Below are 25,635 nucleotides of genomic sequence, written 5' to 3' on the forward strand. Positions count from 1 at the left end.
CACGTAGTTTTGCATGCGACTGTGTTTAGAACAAGAGTTTGTGAGAATATCATCTTGTATGTTCCGGAGTGTTTTCATATTTGCGATTTTGTGTTTGAGGAATGATTTAAATTTACACAAATCGTGTTTATCAAAGTTTGAGGGTTTTTTTTTCTGCGCGTACGTCTCTGTATGTTTGTCCGTGTCTAGTAAATGTGGAAAATTTACTAATGTATAAAATTCCATTTAAGAAAATTCAGAAACATTTTATCTCAAAATTGAGTGAAATTTTATGAACATGGAATTTTATTTCAAGGTTCGAACTATTACTTTAGGACAAAGACACCAAATTAATTTTACAGCCGTTGGTCGAACTTTTACTGACTCTCAAAGAACAAAACTTTCCGTAAACATCTATGTAAAACTTCCATTTGTTAAACGCTTGTTATAGATGTTCATAAGACCAGTTGTTGTTTTGTGTTCATCGCCGCTAGCAAACTGGTATGGTTCCCTAAAAACCCCTGAAACTTAAAACGAAAAAGAAGCACCAACTGAAAACCAATCTACCAATTATTAATTTATTAGTCATTATGAAAATTATCGAGGCTCTTCAATAATCCGTGAATGTACGTAAGTGGACGAACCTAAAATGTTACTTCTTTTTCGGCAAATTTGACTGAACCACCGTGAAATGATGGGAATACATACATAAACAAACAACAATTCATAAAAAATGTGGTAGGTCTAGTTCTTTTACTATTCACTCCCTCTTCCAACGGCATCACTGTTGTTGGCAAAAAGATCTTTGTGAGTTAAATTCGGGATGTTTTCATGGAACCATTACCATGAACCCATTAGAACTATTTCGTAGGATTCCATATAAAAGATTTCTTCCGAACTTCGGATGGGAAATTTTCACATGCTGAATCATTCGAGTTGGGAGAGCTTCATAATCACAACACGTCTTTCACCGGTCCTAGTTCGATTGACTCCAGTATCCTAATTTTAAAAATTTTGTGATATATTATTGAATCCGGGAATTTGGACTGTTCAAATCTTTTTCTTTTGTTTGAAGTTTTGCACGTAACAGTTCGGCTGAAAAGTTCGTATCGTTTAATAGAAACACACATTTTTTTGCCAAAATTCGTTTTTATTATTCAACATAATAGCCAACAGAGGCGATACAGCGATTATAGCGATCTTCCAACTTTTCGATACCATTTTTGTAGTACGATTTGTCCTTTGCCTCAAAATAGGCCTCAGTTTCAGCGATTACCTCTTCATTGCTTCTAAATTTTTTACCAGCGAGCATTCTCTTGAGGTCTGAGAACAGTAAAAAGTCACTGGGGGCCAAATCTGGAGAATAAGGTGGATGAGGGAGCAATTCGAAGCCCAATTCGTTCAATTTCAGCATGGTTTTCATCGACTTGTGACACGGTGCATTGTCTTGATGAAACAAAACCTTTTTCTTCTTCAAATGAGGCCGTTTTTTTGAAATTTCATCCTTCAAACTCTCTAATAACGCTATATAATAGTCACTGTTGATGGTTTTTCCCTTTTCAAGGTAGTCGATGAAAATTATACCATGCGAATCCCAAAATACAGACGCCATAACCTTACCGGCCGATTGTTGAGTCTTTCCACGCTTTGGGTTCGGTTCATCGCGTGCAGTCCACTCAGCTGACAGTCGATTGGACTCCCGAGTGAAGTGATGGAGCCATGTTTCGTCCATTGTTATATATCGACGAAAAAAATCGGTTTTATTTCGATATAACAGCTCCAAACACTGCTCAGAATCATCAATTCGTTGTTGTTTTTGATCGATTGTGAGCTCACGCGGCACCCATTTTGCACAAAGCTTTCTCATATCCAAATATTCGTGAATAATATGTCCAACACGTTCCTTTGCTATCTATCTCGATCAACTTCACTTTACGGTCATTGAAAATCATTTTGTGGATTTTTTTCACGTTTTCATCGGTAACAGCCTCTTTTGGACGTCCACTGCGTTCATCGTCTTCGGTGCTCATATGACCAGTACGAAATTTTGCAAACCACTTACGAATTGTTGCTTCGCCCGGTGCAGAGTCTGAATAACACTCATCAAGCCATTTTTTTGTATCGGCGGCACTTTTTTCATCAAAAAGTAGTGTTTCATCAACACACGAAATTCCTTTTTTCCATTTTTTTCACAATAACAAAAGTAGCTTCACTCAAAATGCAATATCTCACAAACTAATAATCAGACAGCTGTCAAATTTATACACGTATCTTTTGAAGGTTGGTACTAACTGAAAATGGTATGGATTTAATTCTAGTGGCGCCCTCCCATAGAAACGATACGAACTCTTCAGCCGATCTGTTATGTAAGTCACAAAGTTGTCATATATCTCAAATTTATGGTCCATTGTCTCAAAAGTGGTTTCACATGTGACACAATTCGCAGTGATTTCTTCAATGGAGTAAGCCATTTGCTGCAAAAAATCATCCAAACTTCTGTGCAATTCTAAGTAGTGTACTAGAAGAAGAAAATGCAGGGACTAAAATTCATTTTGAGCCGGAAGTTTTTGAAACTCTCAAAGAATACAAACTCAAACTTTCTGACGATGAATCTCCCCAAAGTTTGGCAACAAAGCACTCACAGCTGAACTGCCAGATTTGTTTCATCCTATAATGCTAGTCGATTGTCGACCTACTACTGAATCCTCAAATGAGCTAAGCAACCAAAATCATCCTCTGTGAACACTTTGCTAGGCATTTATGAATGAGAGACCTATATTAGAGAAAAACTGGATGAGTGAGAGTATATGCTACTGTCCCTGTGTACTCGGGTTGCGCTGAGAATGGGTGTGAGTAGCACAGTGGGTGAAACTCTTTTGTTAACACTCAAACGCTCGGGTAGGGATTTTCAACGAATTTATTTTTTCAAAAAGCTGTTTTAATCCACCTAGTGGTGTAATGATGCCTTTCTCATGTACATATAATATTGTGGTATTCTATTCAAAAATTTTCTCTTCGATTTTTGAAAGAAACCGAGAGATTGTTTATGCAAAACATACAGAATAAAACAGTGCTTTGATTGCGTAAGCCATCCTTAAGAAAACGAAATGGGCTCACTATTATATGCACTTCCGGCACCGGAACCCGAGAACCGGTATAATCAAAGTCGGTTCGTACGGCCACCAACTAACATGACACACAAACTTTTCTAGTACGCACTCTAAATTACGATTTAAATGTTTGTTGCATCCGAAAATATTTTAAGTGACGGTGTACAATATTGAACACATTTTACACTACCAAACCATAGCTGAGAAAAGTGAGTGAGATCCATTTTGGTATATATGACCACTATTTCCGGTACTTCCGGAACCGGATACCGGGAACCAGGATAGCCGGAATCAGTTTGTTTAGTTGTCTACTGATAATGACTATCGATTTGTGTAGTTTTGAGACCAGTTTAGAATTTTTTTTTACGTTTTTTGTTTCGCCGGTTTAAGTGACGGTGTACAATATTGAACACACTTTACCCTATAATTCCGGAACCGGAAGTCGGATCCGGATGAAATTCAGGAATTCCGTATGGGATCGGAAGACCTTTCATTTGAATCTAAGTTTGTGGAAATCGGTCCAACCATCGCTGAGAAAAGTGAGTGAGATCTATTTTCGTATATATGACCACTATTTCCGAGACTTCCGGAACCGGATACCGGGAACCAGGATAGCCGGAATCAGTTTGTTTGGTTGTCTACTGATAATGACTATCGATTTGTGTAGTTTTGAGACCAGTTTAGAAATTTTTTTACGTTTTTTGTTTCGCCGGTTTAAGTGGCGGTGTACAATATTGAACACACTTTACCCTATAATTCCGGAACCGGAAGTCGGATCCGAATGAAATTCAGGAATTCCGTATGGGACCACGAGACCTTTCATTTGAATCTTAGTTTGTCAAAATCGGTTCAGCCATCTCCGAGAAAACCTAGTGAGATTATTTGACACATACACACACACACACACACACACACACACACACAGACATTGCTCAGCTCGATGAACTGAGGCAAAAATCATAACTCTTGATACCGTTGATCAATTTCAATGCTTTCAGTGTAAAAAAAACAGATTTTCTTCTAGTCCATGCTGACTCATACGGAACCATAGCGGTCCAAATACACCGGAGTTATTCCAGATCGCGTTGGGGTATGTCTGTTCTGCCGTTACTTAAGTCAAGTTATTTGCACTTTTATATAATAAGAACTCTATTGTTCATAGAACTTGATGTTGAAAAATTTTCCTGAGGGCTAAAACCCCCCTCTCTGTGCACGGGCCTGGGCATAGTATATGTTGTTGTCCCTAGCGAATTCAATTGCTTTGCATTCCGAGTAGAATTGAATGTATATAACGATATTAGTTTTACTTAGATGAAGCTAGATCTTGTTTTAAGTGCTATCGAAGTAATAAAAGTTAAACTGAAATTATTGCCAATACCAAGAGATGAAATTTAACATAAAATTAACTCTGTAGTAGTCTCTAATACAGAATAACAACTACATAAACTTTCAAGACTAGACAAACCAGAGAAAGCTCCTCTTAATTATTCCAATGCCAAACGACTAAAATAATATATTTTAGTAATATTCTCATAAATTTTCGTTAGAAATACTTACTTAATTCTTATTAGTATGAATTAATAAGAAAACATAATAGTAATGTCTTATAGACAGCTTATATTGTAATTTTGTGGCTATATTGGGTTCTCAAATTCATATTTATGACAAAATGTATCGACTTGTTCTTAATAGTCGATTAAGATCATTATTTATTATGTTTTATCCTTGTTTATTGTAGGATCTATGAAATCGAGCGAGTTTGCTTTTAACGGAATATACGGTTATTTGTTGGAACTCAAGCATAATGATTGCTACAATATTAGGAGTCAATTGTTTTATGGCAATGAAACTATATTTATGATCTTCAAGAAACATGTAATTAAGAAGACCTATAAAAATGTTAAAAAAAGTAATTTCAATTTCCAGGATAGCTAGTATTATTTTCAAGATTTATTTACTGACAGTTATTGAAAAAGAGTATTTGTCGCATTCATTCTTAAACTATGTTCGAACTGTTGGTTTTTCTTCTACTCTTTAATCATAGATTAATCAAAATTTATTTTAATTTTGATTTTAATAAACCATGTGCAATATTTTCAGATAATGGACAGACGCAGTAACACACTCGATAGACTGCAAAAATTAGTGAAAAAGACTTCCACAGGGTCCAACGAAAAATCTGGCGACAAACACGCAAGTAACAAAACTGAACGATTAAAAGAACTTACCGAACTTTTGAAAGGCACAAGAGTTCCTCCTGTACCACCTCCTCGAAGACTGAAACATCCACAATGTAATGATAAAAGTTTTGAACGACAAAATACTGCAACTTCAACCAGAAGTCTTCTAAACATCGATGGTCTGCATAAGGAAGACAATAAAAGTTGCTTGAAAAAAACTAAAGAATCTCGATCAATCGATATTCCCTACCAATTTGCTGATAATAACCAATCGTCTGCTCCCAATTCTCCTAGGAGTGAGCACAAAGTTAATCTTCGAGCCAATGTAAGTACATCGAATCTAGAAAATTTAAGAAGTAATACCAACAAATCAACAAACAATGAAGATGTTTATCCCGAGACATCATTTAAAGAGGATGATGAGATTTTTACCAAGTTGCCAAGGCCAGAATCACGAACGATTGTAGGATCATATACGCAAAAAACTATCCCTTTCAGAAGTGCTTCATTTTCTCAAGTAGATTATTCATCGGGAAAGTACATCAGATCTGCTTTGGGGGCTATTAAAAATAGTTTAACGCGTGGAAAAGACAGTGCGGCGATGGATAATGTTGTACATTCGCAAGACAAAAAAGAGTGTACACGTAGTTGCAGTCCTGCACAGTTTACACCGACTTTAGAGTCGGAACAACTATTTACTGAGGAAGAAATACCTAGAATAATTATCAAGAAAACTGAGCTAAATATCAATTTAGCCTTACCAGATGAATTCGAGCGTATTGACGGTGTAGACGGAAGAGAATTAGCGTCTAACAGGAACTCTGACATAGAAACTATTGTAGAAGATCCTGAAGCAGAACACATTGAAACAATTGCAAATGAAGAAATTGTACCAAAGATAACTGAAATAAATGTGAACCAAGCATCTGAAATGATTCTAGAACCGTTAGTAGAAGAAGGTATTCCAATAACACCACGATCGTTGTCTAAGGATGAAGAGTGTTTGCAACAGGCAACCACCTGTTTAATACCCGTACCAGTATATGATTGTGTCGTAAGTGAGTGGAGCACAGCACGTCCATCAGAACAGTGGATAGATGCGTCCGCAACGGAATGCGCAAAGTTAACAGATTGCACCGACAGTATTACAGAAGCCAATGAAAATGGGGTAGAATTTTTTGAACCGATGACCAGTATTGTAAATGAAACAGATATTGAAAATCTATCACAATCAAACACTTCAATATCTACACATCCCGTCACTGAAAACATGTATGACGAGCTGAAAACTTACACTGTGGGAGAAGAAGAAGAGAATGAATCTATCATTGTCACCCCACCGGTATCTATAGTTTATACAGAACCAGACAGTTTAGTAAGTACAGCTATCATAGGGTCTCCTCTAACGTCTGTCGAATCCACAGTAAGGCTAGAAACGACAGGTATTGTTGAAGTAAGAAAGCGCCATAGTAACAATGAAGAGAATGGAGAGGCGTTCAGTAGCTGTAATAGTGAAATCGAAGAAAAGCGAAGGATAGATAAGTCTAAAAGAAGAAAAGGAATTTATATACAATGGCCAGCAATTGATACGAATATTGATCCTGAATCAGATTCTAATGATAATTGCACTCCGGATGAAAGCTGGCGACCAGATAAACTTTCGATTGAAAAAGATTCCAGCTTAGATTTAAGTGGTGAAAGTTTCCCTGATCTCAGTACTAAAGACATAACGTCATCACCCGAAAAAAATAAAGAAACACATCTTCATCATGCTGAATCGAGTCTAATTGAACTTAATACACCGGATTCAGATATTGGGAAACCAGCTTGGCCAAAGGAATCTCGCCGAAAAAGTTTGACATATCAAAGCTCAGACGAGAAGGACGATTCTGCCCCAACATCAATTCCAATGCGTTCATTCCGAAATCTTTTCCTGCGCTCTGACTCTGTGTCCGATAATGAAAGCGAACGTGCTTCTTCTAGAGATCGTACAAGTGCATCGCCAGCTCCAAGCTGCGAGTACGATCTGAAACGGTATTCCAAAAGACCTCTTCGAGGTCCTTATGGTCAGATGTTGGAGGCAGAGATGAAAAAACCTTCCAAAGTGCACTACAACGAAATATTGGAAGAACTTAGCAAGCATGAGAGGTAAGCGAAAATCTTCTATATATCTATATATCACGTTATAACAGTACTATTAATATATCTTTTGTTCACTCTAGCCCTCACTCATTCCCATCGTTTAGCAGAAATCGGGGTGGCGGTAGTCAGTCAATGGACGAAACCAATGATCGTCATTCTAACAAGATTTTCAAACCGCGCAAAACGAATGCAAACCTACCAATCCCAGCACACAGCAGAACAGCATCCAGTCCATCCAAACTGGCGGATCTGGGAAACACCGAGACTACCCCAACAGGAATTAATAAACGCCATCTTGGTAATATCGAACAAAGAAGTACAGACTCGGACAAGTCGGAAAAATCTACTGGCAAGTTAGAAAGTAAAAAGTTTTCTTTGGACAGTCACTTTTCTGAAAAAAATTCCTCGCATGAAAAACACAGTAAACGAAGTTCTTCGGGAGCCAATGATAAGCATCAGAAACGAAGCCTGGATGATACAAGGTATTCTCAGTCAAGTCGAACACCATCCGAACGTAGTTTCGTTCTAAACTCTCCGGAACAACCGAAAGGACTAGTAGCTTCTCCAGAGCTGCTAGCAGAGCTACTCAAAGGGTCAAGTGAAAAGCTAGTAGCCGAGCAAATTTCGGGTGGTGCCAGCCCACACAACGCTAATAATGCGCTTCCATCGGCTGTGCTCAAATATTTGGTAAGTCTATTTTTGCAAATAGTTATATTTCATATAGATCGTTACCGCATTGCTCTAAAGATAGTTACACAACATGACTACGTTTACACACTGATACTATTTTGCGTGATAACGTATAAGCTTCTCTGATTACATAAAACGTATATGATAATTCTCTGATTTTATCAATTTTCTGGATTCTCCAGAAATTGTTTGTACGCCAACTACAGAGTTCAATTTAAAGTTTCAAATACTGACAAAAATGTGCGACTTCATTTTGCTTAATTGCTAGTGTGGTAATTCGCATTTTGACCCAAAATATTGGAAAATAATACATTGACAAAATTTGGATACTAAGTAAATATTCTATAGTACTCCGAACCGAATACAGATTGAGGAATTGAGAAATTTATTATTTTTCAAGACTTCACTTAACACGTTTCGAATTTTCCAAGGTTGGTCATATACGTACCGATGTGCTGACGAGTCACTATAGATGTATGTGGCCTAGCGTTGTCCTGATAAAACACAACACCTCTTCTGTTGACATGTTAGTGTTTTGATGGTTAAAATTGAATTGAGAATTGACACTCATTTTTGCCTTTGCGGTGACATAACTTACAAACCCACTTTTTAATCGAGGTCTGGATTAGAATACCATTTGAATTAGTCCATCGAGATCACAGAATGTGCACTTAATACTGCCGGAGAATATTTAGCCGATTTTTAACTCATATTCAAATGAAAGATAGTCCCACATAAAGCTATTGAAATATATTTATCGGAGTTACGGTCAGGAAGGGCCAAATCCGAAATAATCAATACATCAAAATTCGCAGGTTCACATGATCCGATGTACTATGATCGCATTTGTTTCCAAACTTCCAGCTCATGAAACGCGGGATAGAAAACCAAGGTATCAATGGTAACTTGATTCAGCGAAACTCGTCTCCGAAAACCCTGGCAGTCAAGGTAATAAATCCTCGAGGTTTATCGTACATGACAATATTTACAATATTAGATACATAACCACTTTTTTGTCAAATGCTGTTAAATTTCATCCGGATCTACTATTGATTCCAAAGTTACGAGCTGATGAGTGTAACCAACTATGGATCCCTAAAAAATTGAAAAAGCGATGAAGAATCAAAGAACACAATATTGCATCAATTCGTGGGTTTTTGCGATAGATGACAGGTTTCTTCAAATGCACACATACACCAATCTAAGTACCGGAAAAAAATTTTTTTTCTTCTTTTTTTTCCGTCGAGAAAGTACTGCAATAGGTAGACATCTTCTAAAATTTTGAAAACAACCCCAATGAGTCTAGGTGGGGTATGAATGACTTCTGTGCGGTACTGTAATTTCTGTGTTTTGTTGAACACTACCGAACAGTTCGGTATGTTCTATGATATAAACTAACGGACTTCTGTAAATTTAGTATTTGTTTCGATTAATACCGATCGTTTCACATATCTGGAAATTTGCTTCCGGATTAAACTATACAAGGTTTGTAAAAAAAGTATCGCAAATTTTGAATTTTCGCAGGCTACGTATGTTCGATTTTTTATTTTTTGGTGGTGTTATGTTGCGTTATGTAGGTACTCATGACCTTCACTTATGTTGACAATTCCGAGCATTTGTGTTCAATTTTCGTCTCCAAAAAATGGATCAGAAAATTTGTATCAAATTTTGTGTGAAGAACAACTTAAAGTGCGCGAATGCCTTCCGAATATTGACCGACATACGGCGAAGCTAGTTCGAACAAAAGCAACGTTTATCGGTGGTACAAAATGTAAGTGACGAAGAACGTTCTGGACACCCGAACACGTCAACAGCAGATGAAAACATTGATGAAGTAAAGAAACTAGTATTCGCTAATTGTCGAAACACCGTCAGAGAAGTTGCGACGAAAATCGAAGACAAGCTAAAACACGTCCACGCACAGTAGCTGTGAAAAATTAACTAGACGGAACTGTTAACATAAGTGAGAATCATGAGTAGCAACATAACGTCACCAAAAGATCAAAATCGAATATACAAAGCAAATCCTTGGTATTACATTCCTGTAGTGGAATTTGACCTTCTGTTCCAACAGACTTCGCAGCCGATTCAGAGTGTACATACCATTGCATGGCTGGTGCTACGATCCTACTGACACTACGAATCCTTCGAGGTCGGGGCTCGAACATACGACAACTGGTTTGTTAGACCAGTGCCCTATGCATTGAACCGCCAAGCCGTGTGAATATACATAGCCGGCGAAAATTAAAGATTTCGCAATACTTTTTGAACAAACCTTGTACATTATAAACAGTAGTAATTTAGCGAACACCAACTGGAAATTTTTTGAAGGGTTCTACACAAAAATGTGAAATCGTCCGCTGTTGAAGTCCGATTTACACAAATGATATATGAAATTAGTTAGATTCCGTAAATACTAGTATAATACCTTTTGATCAAAAAAGTACCGGAATTTTCATTTTAAACTTCCCGCGCTTGTCCAATCGGTAAACTTTTCTTCTCTCAACGTTGGTAACACTTTTATACACATTCTGTCAAATTTTGACGCATATCGTACGATTAGTTTTTGTTTGGCGTCTATACAAAGAAGTTGAGAAAATTTTCGTGCGACGATTTTTATAATGGATGAAAATTTAGAACAACGGCTCGCCTTCGAAGCGCCATTTGGTCGATTGTTGTGCGGTTTCGACGTCATATTCATAGATCCACACCTCATCACCAGTTATGATGCATTAGATGAATGTGGAGTCACTATCTGCGTTGGAAATCATCTCTTTGGCCACATCAACACGACGCTGTTTTTAAATGAAATTCAGCTTTTTTGGCACCAGCCGAGAAGCGACGCGTCTCAAACCCAAAACATCAGTTAAAATGTATTCGGCTGATCCATAAGAGATGCCCAATAACACAGCAATCTCCCTAATCGGTACAGAACGATTTTGCAACACGATTTACTTCGCCGATTCAATGTTTTCTTCAGTAACAGATGTTGTTGGGCGGCCAGGGATCTCATCATGATCCAAGCTTGTACGGCCACCTTTGAAGCGTTTATACCACTCGTATGCCTGTGTTTTTCCTAGACACGATTCATCTAAGGCCTTTTCTAACATTTTCAACGTTTCGGAACACTTAAATCCATTTGCAACACAAAATTTGATGCACGCACGTTGTTCTAAATTTTCATCCATTATAAAAATCGCTACAAGAAAATTTTCTACTTCTTTGTATAGACGCCAAACAAAAACTAATCGTACGATATGCGTCAAAATTTGACAGAATGTGTATAAAAGTGTTGCCAACGTTGAGAGAATAAAAGTTTACCGATTGGACAAGCGCGGGAATTTTAAAATGAAAATTCCGGTTCTTTTTTTATCATAAGGTATACCATTCGACTCCGCACGACCAGATCATAAACTTTTATTCTCGTTTTAAAGCCATCATTGATGAACTTCGAAGGCCAAACTGACACTTTATGTTTCGTACTATAATGGTATAAATGACGTAACCGACAAATCGTCTATTTTTTATCCGCTCAATTTTTTCAGAGATGACTTAACCGATATAGATCATCTTAGGCTTGTTTGAAACTTACTATCAAATTAGGTCACTGATCCATTTCGACAAACCGCGTATTTCACCACCAGCACAGTTTCCTCAATTGTGGTTGAACCTATTTGGACAAACTTGAGCTCATTTCAAACTTGTGCAACAGATTATGCGAAACTCCCCCGGTTCTGTATATATAATCGTATAAATGACGTAACCGATAAACCACACATTTTTTTTTCAGACAAACCTAGACTCGTTTGAAAGATGCAAAGAAAACAATGACCAAGTTTGAATGCATTAATGCTGATGCTTTCAATTTCGGAAATGTTATCGAAGCTTCAAAGCATACTTCAAAGATCAAGACTGCGCATAAATTCTATAGAACTATATCTCGGATAGTGTTCTAAGTTCGGTTTTCAAACATTCCAATTATTGTCTCAGATAATATATTTATCGAACCAGGATTAACCTAGTGATGTAATGATGCCTTTCTCGTATTCTCCATTATCTACTATTTATCACAGCGTGATTCATTAAAACATTACAAATTGAAATAGTTTAGAAACCTGTACCTAGGATTGGTGCCGGTGTATCAATTTTTGAGAAATCGGAGCATGTTTAAATTTAAACTGTTTTCTTTTTTTTTAAGGACTAAGTATAGTAGTCAATATTTTTTTTTCTTTTCGCGATATTCTCCTAACCAGAGACAATTTTTTTTGTGGAAACAGACAATGAAAATTATAGAATGATAGTACTCAAGGGAGAGCAAGGATGTGAATATATAGAACGGAAAGGTGAAACGTGACAGAGGGTCATTTAAGCAAGCAGAAATCTTCTAGTAACTTAACTTTTACCTTCTACCAGAGGAGTTGGGCTAAGGCATCTGAACAATGCGAATCACCCGAGTCTCTGGTATGTCGGAAAGTAGTGATCGCAAAAAGAAAAGAATTAAATTTAAAGTTTTAGGTCACTATTTCCGGTACTTCCGTCTGCGAAAACCAGATACTGGTATAACAGACATGACTACATATATTTGGTCATCGACTATCATGGTATGCAAATTAGAGGAAACTACCGGACAATTTTATGGAATTTGATACTTATTACATGGTCACTTATGAAACGTTCTTGAAATTGACATTTTTACACTAATCACCCTGTATCTCTGGTATAGTATGTTGGATCTGAATAAAAATTGGGATTTTCTATGGCATCTCAAGACCATCCAGTTCAATCTAAGATGATGGCCACCGGTTCAGCCATATCCGAGTAAAGTGAGTGACACATTTTTCATTCCGGGGTTAGCCATATTTTTGATTTTTCAACATCAATCCTAGTTCCGAATTAAATCCAGGAGCTTAGTATCGGATAGTACCGTCCATCAGAATCTAAGTTTGTGAAAATCGGTTCAGTAATCTTCGAAATAAATAGGTGACATTATTTTAATTTAATTGTGCTATTGACGGATTTGGGAGTCTCGGATTCATATAAATATTCAGGAAATTTGCATGAAAACATAAGACTTTTCATTTGAATCTAAGCTTGTGAAAATCTGTTCAGCCATCTTCGAAAAAATTGAGCGGTATTTTTTGTAACACACACAGACATTTACTGATCTCGACAAACTGATTCGAATGACAGTCAGTCCTGCGGACCTCGATTCGGAGTTCGGTGATTGCACAAACTTTCTGCATTGGGAAGGCATAACTTCATTTTGAAAGTTTTAAAATTATCACTGTTTGGCGTTCAATTTATATTAACTCAAACCATCGAAGTTCGTGAATCTAGGGTTTATTTCATTATTCATTCGGTGTTTTCATTATACTCGGTATATACAATTTTTATCTCACACAGAAAATTAATCACCCTGATAGTACCTCCTTCTGTAGCCCTGATACTTTTCTGCACAAGAGTTTTCCAACAGTAACAGACCACACACCAGAGCATACGAAGGCAGTTTTCTGTTCTGTATCGTTTCATCCACTTCATATTTCCCACCAGTGTATGGAATGAGTGATAGAAAAGGCAACAACTTCCACATGATTGACCAAACAGTTTTCCACATGGCTGTCGTTCGCTTCTCTCGCGTTCGTTCTCATTTTCCTTTATGAGAGGATTTCTGCTCTCGAATGAAAAACTGAATTATTGGCGAGAGGAGAACAGAACTTGTCCTGTACAACGCAGTTTTCATGGACGGATCGAAACGAGAGTGTTTATTTTGCACAGTCGGAAAATAATCAGATGAAAGTGTAAAGGAATAATTCTATTCATACCAAATGGTGAAGGAACAATTGAAAAATGTAAAAATGCCTATGATTGTAAAGTATGCGATATAGATATAAAAAAGTGATTTTCAGAACATCGTTGCAATTAAACGTACTGTAAAAATTAATGCAAACTTTGCTTCCTGCATACATGCTAAAATCACATTCGAATCCCTTGTGTAAAAGTACAATTCGCGTTAGGAGCATTGATGGAGTAAAAAATGTTTATGTCAAAAGTTTTCCAATATGTATACAAATTTTGTTTGTGTATAGTGTATAAGCTACTCTTTCGTTATATCACGGTTTTCGTGAATGCTAGTGAAATCAACAGCTGTGTATATATGTTGGGTGAAGTTGATGCACATATCGGCAGCAAAATAAATGCGTTACGTGTGTTGAGCGAATTGTTCAACTAAAATATATAGCTCGACTTGATACAGAATTCCACCTTCTCATTAGGCAATCGCGAACAAGTTTCCTATTCAAGATTCCTTTTCAGACTATCTTGTTATAGTTTCCTTTTACAGAACATTGATAGCGTTTCAACTTCGCTATACGGAAAGTAGATTTTTCACGAGTCAGTGACACGTCAGTAGTTATGTATTGAAAGGCGACAGTGTTTATTCAAACAGGGAGAGAATTGAATAGAGTGCAACAGGTTTGCTTTTACAGTACGATGTTGGAATTTATCCCGAGAATAGAAAAAAACTGGGACTATTCCTGTGCAAAAATATGAGTGCAGTGGTTTACAGATGCGATTCAAAGTCGAGCTAAGCGTGATAAAGCCGTAATAACAGAAGTGGGAACACAATGTTACCGTTAAACCTATGTTCTGATTCCGAGGATGACCCAGAACGGACACCAAAATCGATTGGTGAATCGGAAATGTGGCATAGTGTTATAAATAGCTTCAATGTAAGTATGTAACTGTGAAGCGCAATCGACTCATTTAACAACAGAACATATTATGAACCTGCACTATTCAAGCGATTTGTTTCTTTTTATGTAATTTCGCTTCTATTATATTAGGTTTAAAAATAATATTCTGAAAACAAATATGGCTAAGAAGGTTTTTGCTTTCCGATTCGATGCAACAATTTATAAGTATATTGAACTCAAACCGGTTCTTCTGAAAACATAGTCTCAAACTGTGACCGTTGTTCATGAAATAATTGGTGTTAAACTATTCTCGTAATTTTACTCTTGTCATTGTTACCTATAACAATAGAACTTTAATCGGAAACTCAATCATAAAAAAATGCAAACTAATGCAATTTGAGCTTTCATTCGAATCTTACTTTGTAAGAGCTATTTCTGAAAATTGAAGACAGTCCTGTTTCAGAGTATTTGAATTCTACTTTCGGGCTATCAGGGACCTATGTGACCAGAAATAGAATTGATTGACACCAGTCATCAAATGTCATTTAGTGCTTTGAGTTTTTTTTAGTTTAGGTACCGTGAATTTAGACTACTATTTCCACGCACGCACAAACCCGAATATACTTCATATACTTCAACCAGCATAACTCAACAAAATGTACTATGTTGTACCTAGCGACACTGTTTGACCTACCACATGAATAGTCGGTCTTCTAAGATATAAGTGAATTAAAATAGCATTCTGAGTTAAAAGCTTTTCGTGATGACTTAATTCAATTTCCTGTAGTGTTTCTACTTCTCCAGCAGTGCATCTTTGAGAAATGATGCTTACCGATATCGGTAGCTATATCGCAAGCAAATGCATAAACTAGTAGTTTAATGACAACATGTAATTTTTTGCCGGGTGCTGACTATAAGTTTTAAATTATACATACATTCACACTTACCATAGATTAATTTTTTTACCATTATACGCTTTCAGGATACACGAACTCATGTCGTAGTTGAACTATTCAATACGGAAAAATCTTACGTGGAATCATTACAGACAATAGTACTGGTTAGTTTATTTGTTTGAACTTTTAAAACTGAATATTGCATAGAAGTAAACGTCTTTACAGAAATACTTAAACCAACTCAAATCTCCGGAGAATGCCGGATTGGTTGATACTCAAACAGTAGATGAAATCTTTTTCATGGTACCGGCCATCCTAAATATTCACGAACGATTTCTTGAAGAACTTCGAAGACGTCTGGATACTTGGGATCCACTACAAAAAATTGGAGACGCTTTTGTAGATGTAGTAAGTATTTAGATGAAATAGTTTCATTATATTTGCTGTATACCTAACGAATATGTTGAAGTTTTCAAGGCCTGTAATACTTGATACATACACTTCTTTCGTTAACAATTGGAACCGTGCTAAGGATGCTATACGCACGACCAGGCAAAAATGTCCAGCTTTCGCACGTTTTTTAGAAGCCATGGCCCGCGAGCATAAAGGAAAATTATCACTAGATAATTTACTTATTAAACCCGTACAAAAGTTTCCCAAGTATGTTTTGAGATAGCTGCCCAAAATGAATTAGAAGTAATCATATCTTCATTTCAGCTATGAGTTGATATTATCAAGACTGATTAAGCACACTGATATTGATCATCCGGATCAAAAATTGTTACAAGAAGCTTTAAAATTGGTGCACGATATTCTAGTGTTTCTCAATTGCAAAGAAAAGGAAGCATTAGAAAACGGGCAGCGTGAGACTGTGTTACGAGAACTGGAAGGTGTCATCGAAGGTATAAGCGATTTGGTGACTTCAGATCGCGCCTTCGTGCTGTTTGATCTCGTCTCAATGCCTTCCGGACAGGCGACTCGGAAGGAACGAGGCTTCTTCCTGTTCAACGATCTGTTAGTCATTACCAGTATTAAACGACGGAGCGGAACGATCAGAAAGACTAATATGTAAGCGCTTAGATATGTAATGACCATATGTCTTATTCCTCATTGAGATGGATTGATTTTTCGAACAAACGATTCCGCACATGGTATCATTTTTTGTCGTTATTGAAATGAAATTCATTCGAACAAGCAATCCGTTAAAATGTACAATACAACTCGCAGTCTGGAATTAAAATACGACTTTTTTTCCACAGAACTTGTCCAGGAAGTGTGGCGTCAACTTTGGACACAAATAAATATAAGTTTTTAACTAAAATTTCGCTGGATGATCTGGAAATTGTTAAATGTAAGTATTAGTATCAATAATAAAAGTTGAATAAGTTGGTGACTGTTATTTATTATTCAAACTATTGCATTATTTGCTGATTACTGGAAGTATTATCAATGAATTACGATGCAACCTGTGCCAATTATTCTGTTTTGGACTTCTTTGGTTACGACGACATGAACATTCGAAAAGAATTCCCAACCTTTAAGCCAATGTCTTCAACATATAGGTATATCTAATTCTAGCTAATGAACATTGAGAAGAAATGGGTCAATCCCTTCTTAATTCACCTGAATTTCTTTCTCTCACAGTCTCATTAAAACATTCATAGGATTCTATCCTCGACCATTAGTATATTGAGTTTATCGAACAACCTAATAGTAGCTTTCATAAGAGTCTAAATCTTTCGAAATCGATTCTACTGCGATTTGTCAGTTACGCCGAACCGGAAATGTTTGCTATATCCCTTCAAAACGAGATCAATGGTGTCAATATTTTTGGGTCATCTTTAATTTCGTAAAGCGGTAGTGCTTAAAAGTTTAAGCACCTTGGCAAAATTTGAGCTTAGTCGGATTTTCGATCTTGAAAAATCACCATGGGGGAAATTTCTGAAATCGCTAAAAAAATATTTATGCCAATATCTTAATTGCATGAAACGTCGAGATCTAGTGCCATCTCGAGAATAAAAAAAATTAAAAAAATCTACTCTGGGACTTTTGAAATCGAAAATTTATTTTTGATACCAAATATCTTAGTATGGCTCCAACTTTCCATAGGAACTTTTTTAAGGTGCTTAAAATTTTGAGTACTACCGCTCAACGAAATTAGAGATGATCAAGAACATTTAACCGATAAAAAATGTGCGGTTAATTGGTTACGTCACTTATACCATTATATCTGCGAATCTGTCTGTAATTTACAGTCAATTAATCATTAAACAAAATCAATGACTCAATAGTATCTCTCAAACAAGTCTTAGTTTGTGGACATCCGTTGAGTCATCTCCAAGAAATTTGAGTGGAAAAGATAAACGTGCGTTTTCGGTTATGTCACTTATACCATTATATATCTGGAATCAAAAGTGATTTGATCTTCGAACTTGAACAATGGTCCAATAACAGCTTTGAAACGAGCTTAGGCTTGTATATATCGGTTTTGCCATTTCTGAGAAAATTGAGTAGTAAGAATTATCTTTGAAAGGTGCACACACAAGCGAACATTTTCCGATTTCGTCGATCTGAAAGATCGTCAAATTTGAAAATCAAATGGCTGTCGCTTCCGGTTCCGGAGATAAAATATAATTTGTGAAGTAACCGACAAATCGCGTTGTTCTATGCCTTTCTAGATAGAAAGGATGTTGAATTACTGGAAAACCAGACTTTTGATCGGAGCCTCGGAGACCCCTAGTGTTACATATCATTCAACTCAGTTCCACGAAATCGGAAAATATCTGTTAGTATGTATGCACCTTACAAAGATTTTTCTTGTCTTGATTCAGAACCAGAAAGTTCATACGTATATAATTTTTTCCACTTTTGCATTGCATTTAGTTGCAAATTTTAAACATACTTCACCCTGTTGTTTCGAAACTGTATGCCGAACCCAGAAAAAACTCTATGATAGCCTATGGGACCATAAGACCTTTCATTTGAGTTGTGAAAATCAGTCCTGCCATCTCCGAGAAAATCGAGTGTATAGTTTTGTTACATGTACATATTCATACACTCATATACACATACAGACATTTTGCGATCTCGACGAACTGATTCGAATTGTATATGACAATCGTCCCTCCGGCCTCGGATTAAAAGTCGACGGACAAACGAATAGAAACGCTAGAAAGTAATTTCATAACCAATGCATTATTTATTTACTACACAATCTAGAGCACAAACAATTTCATTATATAATTACGTACACATGGATGGTTCGAACATTAGCTAATTGAAAAGGACGCAAGACTTTAGACAAAATTTAGAACTACCAGATAGTTTGGCCTTTTCTTTGATGTGAAACCTTTTTCGAACACATCAACTCCTAATCGACCAAACGTAAAAAGTACAATAGATTCTGCATTGCTTCCTCAGAACTCTGCTAATGTCTGTTTCAACATAGCTAATGCGAAAATTAGAGTTTTGAGTTTGTTCGTTGGTCGATAGAGTAGATAATCTGTGATATTGAATTATTATGATTTAGTGCTGGAAACGACCCATCAATCCTTTAATCTTGCTCTCCACTGCACCCCAATCTAGTAAACCACGCAGCTCGTAATCCTTCAATTGATGGTTGAGATGACTGGCATGTGCTTTAAGCACAGGCTTCAGGTCAACACATTGCCCATCATTGTAAAGTGTTGGCTGCATAGCAGGAGTATTCTGTGCATTTTTGGTACGCAAAAATGGAGCTGTTGTTAGTGATAAAATTACTTCTACAATAGAAAAATGGTTTAAGAATCCATACTACACGCAATATATTCAACTTACCCAGAGCACCATGTTTGAGCAACTCCACCTGTAGGTCGATTAAGGATGGAATAGTTTTCTTGTAATTCAAACGCTGCAGAAGTAATGAAAGCGTTTCGTGATATATATAAACTAGCTCATCCTTCGATTTCTCCAGTACATCATAAGACGGCGAGGATGTCAGAAAATAAACTAGATCAATAATTGGAGATCCAACGACGCAGTTCTGAAAATCGACCTGTAGACACAAATACATTAAGTTAAATTTTAATATAGATGAATTATGCATTCCATTCCTATGCACTTACAAAAACAGCATCAACCAATTCAGTTTGATTGTATTTGAACATTATGTTGTTGGTCCATAAGTCTCCATGATTGAGTACTTTTAATCCTTGGAAGTCGCTACCGTAAGCGTCAATTGCTTTTTGCAACGCCTTTTGGGGCAGTGCCTTCAGCTTATTTGCCACGTTGGAGTTTATTCCCAGCTCTGCAGCACTTTCACCAATAACTGTTAGAGCACTTGTAAAATATTTTAACTTCTCCTTGTGATCGGTATGAAATGTACCCTTGACATATTTGGCCAGCTCATTGGGATTCTGAAACGATTTAAAGATTACTGCGAAATAGCTAGAAGTAAAATTAAAAACCTCTGAGGAAATGTGTAATCAATGTATCTTCACAAAGGCTTGGAGTCGAAAGGAGTATCCTTGGTTACTGAGAAATATTATGTGTTGTGGTGATACTTTGTGAGTATTTGAAGGTATAATTGTAATGTTATTCAGACTATGAAATATAAATAGGTTACTTCATAATTTTGACTGTTCTGAAATCTTATTTGAAGATAATCTATTTAAAACATATAAACACATATAAACACATAAAGCTATGAATTACCTCAGTTATTAATATTGCACTAGCAGCATGAAAGAATGCTAGTTTTTCGATAGCCATTTTACTTTGCTCCATGTTCAGTCCCAGCTGTTGGTTCTCGACACTATACCCGCGCACAGTTAAATCTTCCAGAACCAACAAGTTGGATGACACATCCGACCAATAGATCAGCCTGGAAAAAAGTTAGTGAATATAATTTGTATTTACATCAATTATTGCCTCGGCGCCTGATAAGCACACCGGTAGCTGTTATCGATTGTCGTGACGAACTCATATGCTATCATATCTATATCATACCCTTTGAGTTTAGCATATCAATAGAAGTGGGTAATATCGGTATAAATTGACAACTGATTAGATTTGTACTGGGAGCGTTAGATAATTACACATACGAGCTACTTCAAGTCATTACATAACTCATTCATAGTCAGCTGACTATCACTTACTGAGGTGCCAGTTCAATTGTGCCTCCAAGATTTGAAATAATGGTCCCTAACTTCGGTAATACAGTTCTGTATATGAATATTTCCTTATCAAATATGTCACTTTTCTTGAATTCCTCAGCAAGTTTTCCTTCTGTCGGTTTGATTTTGGACACAAAAGATATAAGGTTTCCCATTGAATTCTCTTTAGAGACATACCTAGAATTTGAAGCATTATTTAGAGAAATAATAACAGAGGTGCAAATAAATTAGAACCTACTTAACAAGAATCCTATTCATCGAGGATCGGGCAAACGGGTCATTGATTTCTGCTGTAGCTGGTTCCACGTCGTAGGTTTTAATTTTAACCTCAGTTTCTGCATACTGTGACTGAATTAGATTGGTTAAAAACAGCGAATTGACAAATTTCGTTTCCTGTGTCTTTGGCATATTTAATGTGGAACTGCACTCAACAACTTCAAAAGGCAAACTGATTAGGCATCGATGATGATGGCTCGCCAATAAGCTAGATACTGCTGCAATACCTTTCAATGTGGTTATCAGAACGTGCAAGATAAAACAATTCACCGATCCTAAGAAATCGTTATAATGTGTTTCGATATGTTATCACACTACTTTTGAATGGTGTTATGTTGCAAAGTGGTACTTAACCTTTTCTAGATGGTAGAGAACATTTGTAGTCAAAATTACTCTTACCCTATGCATCAGTTACACTAGCATAACTGTTCCAAATGTTCATAGACTTAGATTGAACTCAATATGTCATACGCGATTGGCGGCAACGCCAGGAATGATTATTTTATCACCTCTTGTTATCATATACTGTGTCACGCGACGATCGCATTGGATTTATGCATCATCCTTATAATCTCATGTGCGTTATATAGATTAATGTATTACAACCAATCAAGTTTTTCGTTGCATTAAAATGTGATATGTGAAAATATCACATATAAATCATTATTTCAACTGTTACTCGCAGAAACACTACAACAATAAGGGTGTCGAAGAAATTTTATTGGAAACATTGATTTGATCAATTTTCCTGACAGGGCTACCGCTTGACTACCATCCATATGATGCAAAATTGTATTTTAGTATTTTTCAATACCTAGAAAATAGCGAATATTACGTATTTATGTCGCTTAGAATTTTTTTCTGAACAATCTTTCATTAGCATTATACGATAATACACCATAAACAAGGAATCGTAATGAGACTGCTGAAACGAGTATTTAAATCAACGGATGTTTTTATATGAGAAACTTGGCGTTCCCTTTCCATATGGTGTAATTCTACTGCTTGCAACTTCTATTGCAACAATCTGATCTTACAGTACGAGTTGATCAGTCATTACCTAGTGACCACAATCAGCTAGACACTTTGTGAAGGCGCAAAAAGAGAATAGATGGTCTGATGGTCACTCTCGATTCTCTAATATATAGTAAATGTAAGAATATTTTTCCATAAAATCTTCAATATAATGTATGCAGCCGATAAAATAGATCAATTTTCCGGATATGACTTGTGTATAGCAAGTACGATTAGAAATTCACAATGGACCGCATGATCTAAAAAAACAGTTAGTTTCATACTATGTTAAATGATCCCTTTGATTAATAAATGTGATCATTATTTTAGCAATCACGACAAATATATGTGGTCGTTATAAGGAAGTAGTATCGTTTCCCTGCGCACCGTCTTAACCTATGTTTCGCTGTTTTGTACTTTGTACTTTAACCTTATATTAAATTATCCTTCGAAAAAGACAAATGGAAGCAAACATGTTTAACTTCACTGAAAACATAAAAACTACGAGAAATAATAAGAATGTAACACACCTAGGACAATTCGGATAGTTATAATAAAAATATTACGAACATAAAATTAACAGCTCGAGGTATGAAACAAAATGCAATTTTCTTATATATTCTTCTTCATATAAAAAAAACTCTATTGTGAAATCACATAATTGAAAAATCAATGCAACTCCATTCAGTTTCATACTCGACACTTTAAAGATCCCATGCTCTACTCGGACTGGATAATTCTTTTTCCTTTTGCATATTTTTGGAACAATTCCTAGTTTGTCATGTAAATACTAAACAAAGCATCGGTGCAGCTTGTTTAATAAGAAAACATGTGAGTTCGATTAACGTCACAATACTCTCAATATCTCTTCCATTCACATATGACAGAAAATACCACCTTGATCAAAACATTCCCGGAATTTATTCATAAAATTAAAAATTCAAGATTATTCATCAAAATCGACATTGTCCCCTTCAAAGTACTCCCCATAGACTGCAAAACACTTATGCCAGCGCTTTGATCCAATCCTCGAAATATTTTTTACATTTAGTTTTCGGTATGGCCATCAGAGCCATCTGCGATTTTTGCATAATCTCATCTCGGGCGCTGAAACGCGTTCCACGGAGCGGTTTTTTAATCGACCGAGTAGGAAAAAGTCACAGGGAGCAAAATCAAGTGAATTCGGTGGTTGCTGAATAGTATTCGTTTCATTTTTAGCCTAATGTTTACGGATCACAATAACATTATGTGACGGTGCGTCATGATGATCCACGAGTTGTTTGCTCACAAATCTGGTCTTTTTCGATGAATTGCTTCATGCAAACGTCTCATAACACCCAAATAATGCTCCTTGCTGACTGTCTGGCCTTGTGATACACAACACCCTTGTAATCGATGAAAACTGTGAGCATCATCTTCTTTTTCGACTGAGAACGACGTGGTTATTTTCGGTCGCGACTCATTCGGTGTTCGCCATTCACTCGCTTGATGTCTGGATTGCGTGTCATACTCGTAAATCCACGTCTCGTCTCCAGTAATAATCCGTTTTATGAATGTTGGGTCAGATTCAGCCTTGAAAATCATGTCTTTTGCGACGTTTTTTTGCATGAAATTGTACAAATTCAAGGACACGTACAATCGCAGATGTACTCAATATAGCGTAACTTTTACAAATTTACAGGTATCAAGCTGAACATTTGATAGAATATCAATGACAGATGTGGCAACCTAAAAAAATCTAATCGGGTGACTGAGAGCGCCACACGGTGGTGATTCCGGGAACTTTTTGATTCAGGTAGTAGGTCATATGTGAAAAAAAATTATAGCACGATTTGATTTGAGTGTGTAATATAATACGACCGTATGAAAAAGGACTTTACACATTGCTTTAAGTGAAATCACTCAAATTTAGTAAAATGTACTTGTAGAGCTTTAACGATTTTTCGAAGTCAAGCTCACTTTCTTGAGGCTAGCTTACTTGATGTGATGAGAGATGGATTAGAAATGTAGTTCCGAATATCACATCCCATATGCAAAGCGGTTTGTAAATCAAATGAAAACATTGAAATAAAAAATAAAAAAACAACTCGTCTCTGTATTTCCAATAATTGCAGATAATAAATGCAATAAAACATAATCGAAAAATTCTAAAAAAATCTCAAATTTTAGAGTTTTATCGAAATTTAACGTGAGATTGAATTTACTATTGTGACTCCTTCTTCTTGGAAATATTTGAAATATTTAAAACAAATGAACAAACAAAAGATGATTCATTGTCATAAAGAGTATTTTTTCAATAGGGATTACTCTATGGTCTGAAAGTTGTTTTGACAGTGTAAAATGACGTCTCTACTCAGTATTGCTTGGCAAGTCATCATACATAAGTTAACTCCAGAAGAACGCTTCCAAATCGTGAAAAATTATTTTCAACATCAGTGTTTCTAGCGCAAAATTCTCTTCAGGGAAGAGGCGTATTTTTGGCTGAATGGATAACAAGCTTAATTGCAAAGAAAATTCACACGCCGTTCAAAAATTTTCAATGCATTCTTATAAACGTACTGTTTGGTGCGGTCTAAGGGCTAGTAGAATCATCGGTCCTTATTTCTTCAAAAATGAGGAAGGAATTTGATCTTGTCAACCTTACCGTGAATGTCCGAAATCATATTTAAATGTTAAATAATACAAAATTGTCTACCAAATAAAAAAAAGGCGGGTGGGTAATGTCAGAGACATTACTGGATGCCGTGAATACGAAAACTACTGACATGTTCCTTGACACTTCCGAATATAAATTAGTTGATCAATTGTATGCATTATGCAAGCATTCCCCTTTTTCACATTTTTCGAAAAACAAAGAAGGCTTCACTTGATCTCGATTACTATGAATTTCACACAGCGAAAAGTGCCCCCAATCTATCAAACTTCTCTAGATTTGCACTAAACTGAGGATATTTACCTTCGATTTGAGAAGAAGAAATCCTAATAGTTCTTTAAAGAACTTTTAGAGCCATTAGAACGGCTAATTTTGTGTGATGCTTCCCACCGTTGTCCTCTTTTCGTTGTTTTTCACCAATGCAAACGACTAGCAGCTGTGACGTAATCGCTCTTGTCGGAAGCGGAACTAGTTTTGCAAACGACATACAATACATCTTCTCGTAGTGGCGATAGAATCCAAACTGATCCAAACTTTTGTTAGGAGGTTTCTTTTGTAGCTTTTTCACTAATGAGCGGTCCTAACGACTATGAAAATAGCAGCATATAGAATATTGTTTCATTGAAAGAAACTATTAAGATGCTGTACGGGATTCATTCCTGCCTTTCAGAAGGACCAAATTGTGGAACTCACTACGATATTAAGCACTGTTCGGAACATTTTTCTCGAACGATTTGTTGTACAGCAGCAGATATTTTGTTCTCTTTCTCAGAACGCGTTCTGATTGGCTAATGTTGACATGGGTCAAATGAGACAGAATTTTCAACAGTGTACTATTGAAATACTTCAA

At 36.3% G+C, this 25,635-nt stretch overlaps 3 protein-coding genes across 8 annotated transcripts in view; 1 reads left to right on the plus strand and 2 right to left on the minus strand.

Annotated features, from left to right (window-relative positions):
• The window catches only part of LOC131433086 (beta-galactosidase-like), a 58,833-nt gene extending 47,400 nt beyond the window's left edge, over window positions 1-11,433 (minus strand). Inside the window, exon 1 of one of the 2 annotated variants that reach the window (XM_058599871.1) lies at window positions 10,530-11,433. The gene's annotated coding sequence lies outside the window, so the exon portion shown is untranslated. Of the gene's footprint in view, window positions 1-8,549; window positions 8,933-10,529 lie in introns of those variants that run through there. The other variant, XM_058599872.1, reaches the window with a different exon arrangement.
• LOC131433085 (uncharacterized) overlaps window positions 1-25,635 on the plus strand; it is a 93,239-nt gene that overhangs the window by 63,333 nt on the left and 4,271 nt on the right. For all 5 annotated transcript variants that reach the window (XM_058599865.1, XM_058599861.1, XM_058599866.1 and 2 more), the window contains 7 exons: window positions 5,190-7,417; window positions 7,492-8,098; window positions 15,776-15,853; window positions 15,915-16,097; window positions 16,159-16,349; window positions 16,407-16,757; window positions 16,949-17,040. In XM_058599865.1, the coding sequence (XP_058455848.1) occupies window positions 5,190-7,417; window positions 7,492-8,098; window positions 15,776-15,853; window positions 15,915-16,097; window positions 16,159-16,349; window positions 16,407-16,757; window positions 16,949-17,040 (3,730 nt within the window). The remainder of the gene's footprint in view (window positions 1-5,189; window positions 7,418-7,491; window positions 8,099-15,775; window positions 15,854-15,914; window positions 16,098-16,158; window positions 16,350-16,406; window positions 16,758-16,948; window positions 17,041-25,635) is intronic.
• Window positions 18,866-21,451, minus strand: LOC131433087 (uncharacterized). Its single transcript, XM_058599873.1, has 6 exons — window positions 21,081-21,451; window positions 20,825-21,019; window positions 20,382-20,550; window positions 19,793-20,083; window positions 19,506-19,722; window positions 18,866-19,450 (listed from the first exon to the last, which is right to left on the minus strand). The coding sequence occupies exons 1-6, from the start codon at window positions 21,248-21,250 to the stop codon at window positions 19,215-19,217; spliced, it is 1,278 nt and encodes a 425-aa protein (XP_058455856.1). The 5' UTR covers window positions 21,251-21,451; the 3' UTR covers window positions 18,866-19,214.

This window comes from Malaya genurostris, chromosome 2 (genome assembly GCF_030247185.1).
Source record: "Malaya genurostris strain Urasoe2022 chromosome 2, Malgen_1.1, whole genome shotgun sequence".
In the NCBI taxonomy this organism is placed as follows: domain Eukaryota; kingdom Metazoa; phylum Arthropoda; class Insecta; order Diptera; family Culicidae; genus Malaya; species Malaya genurostris.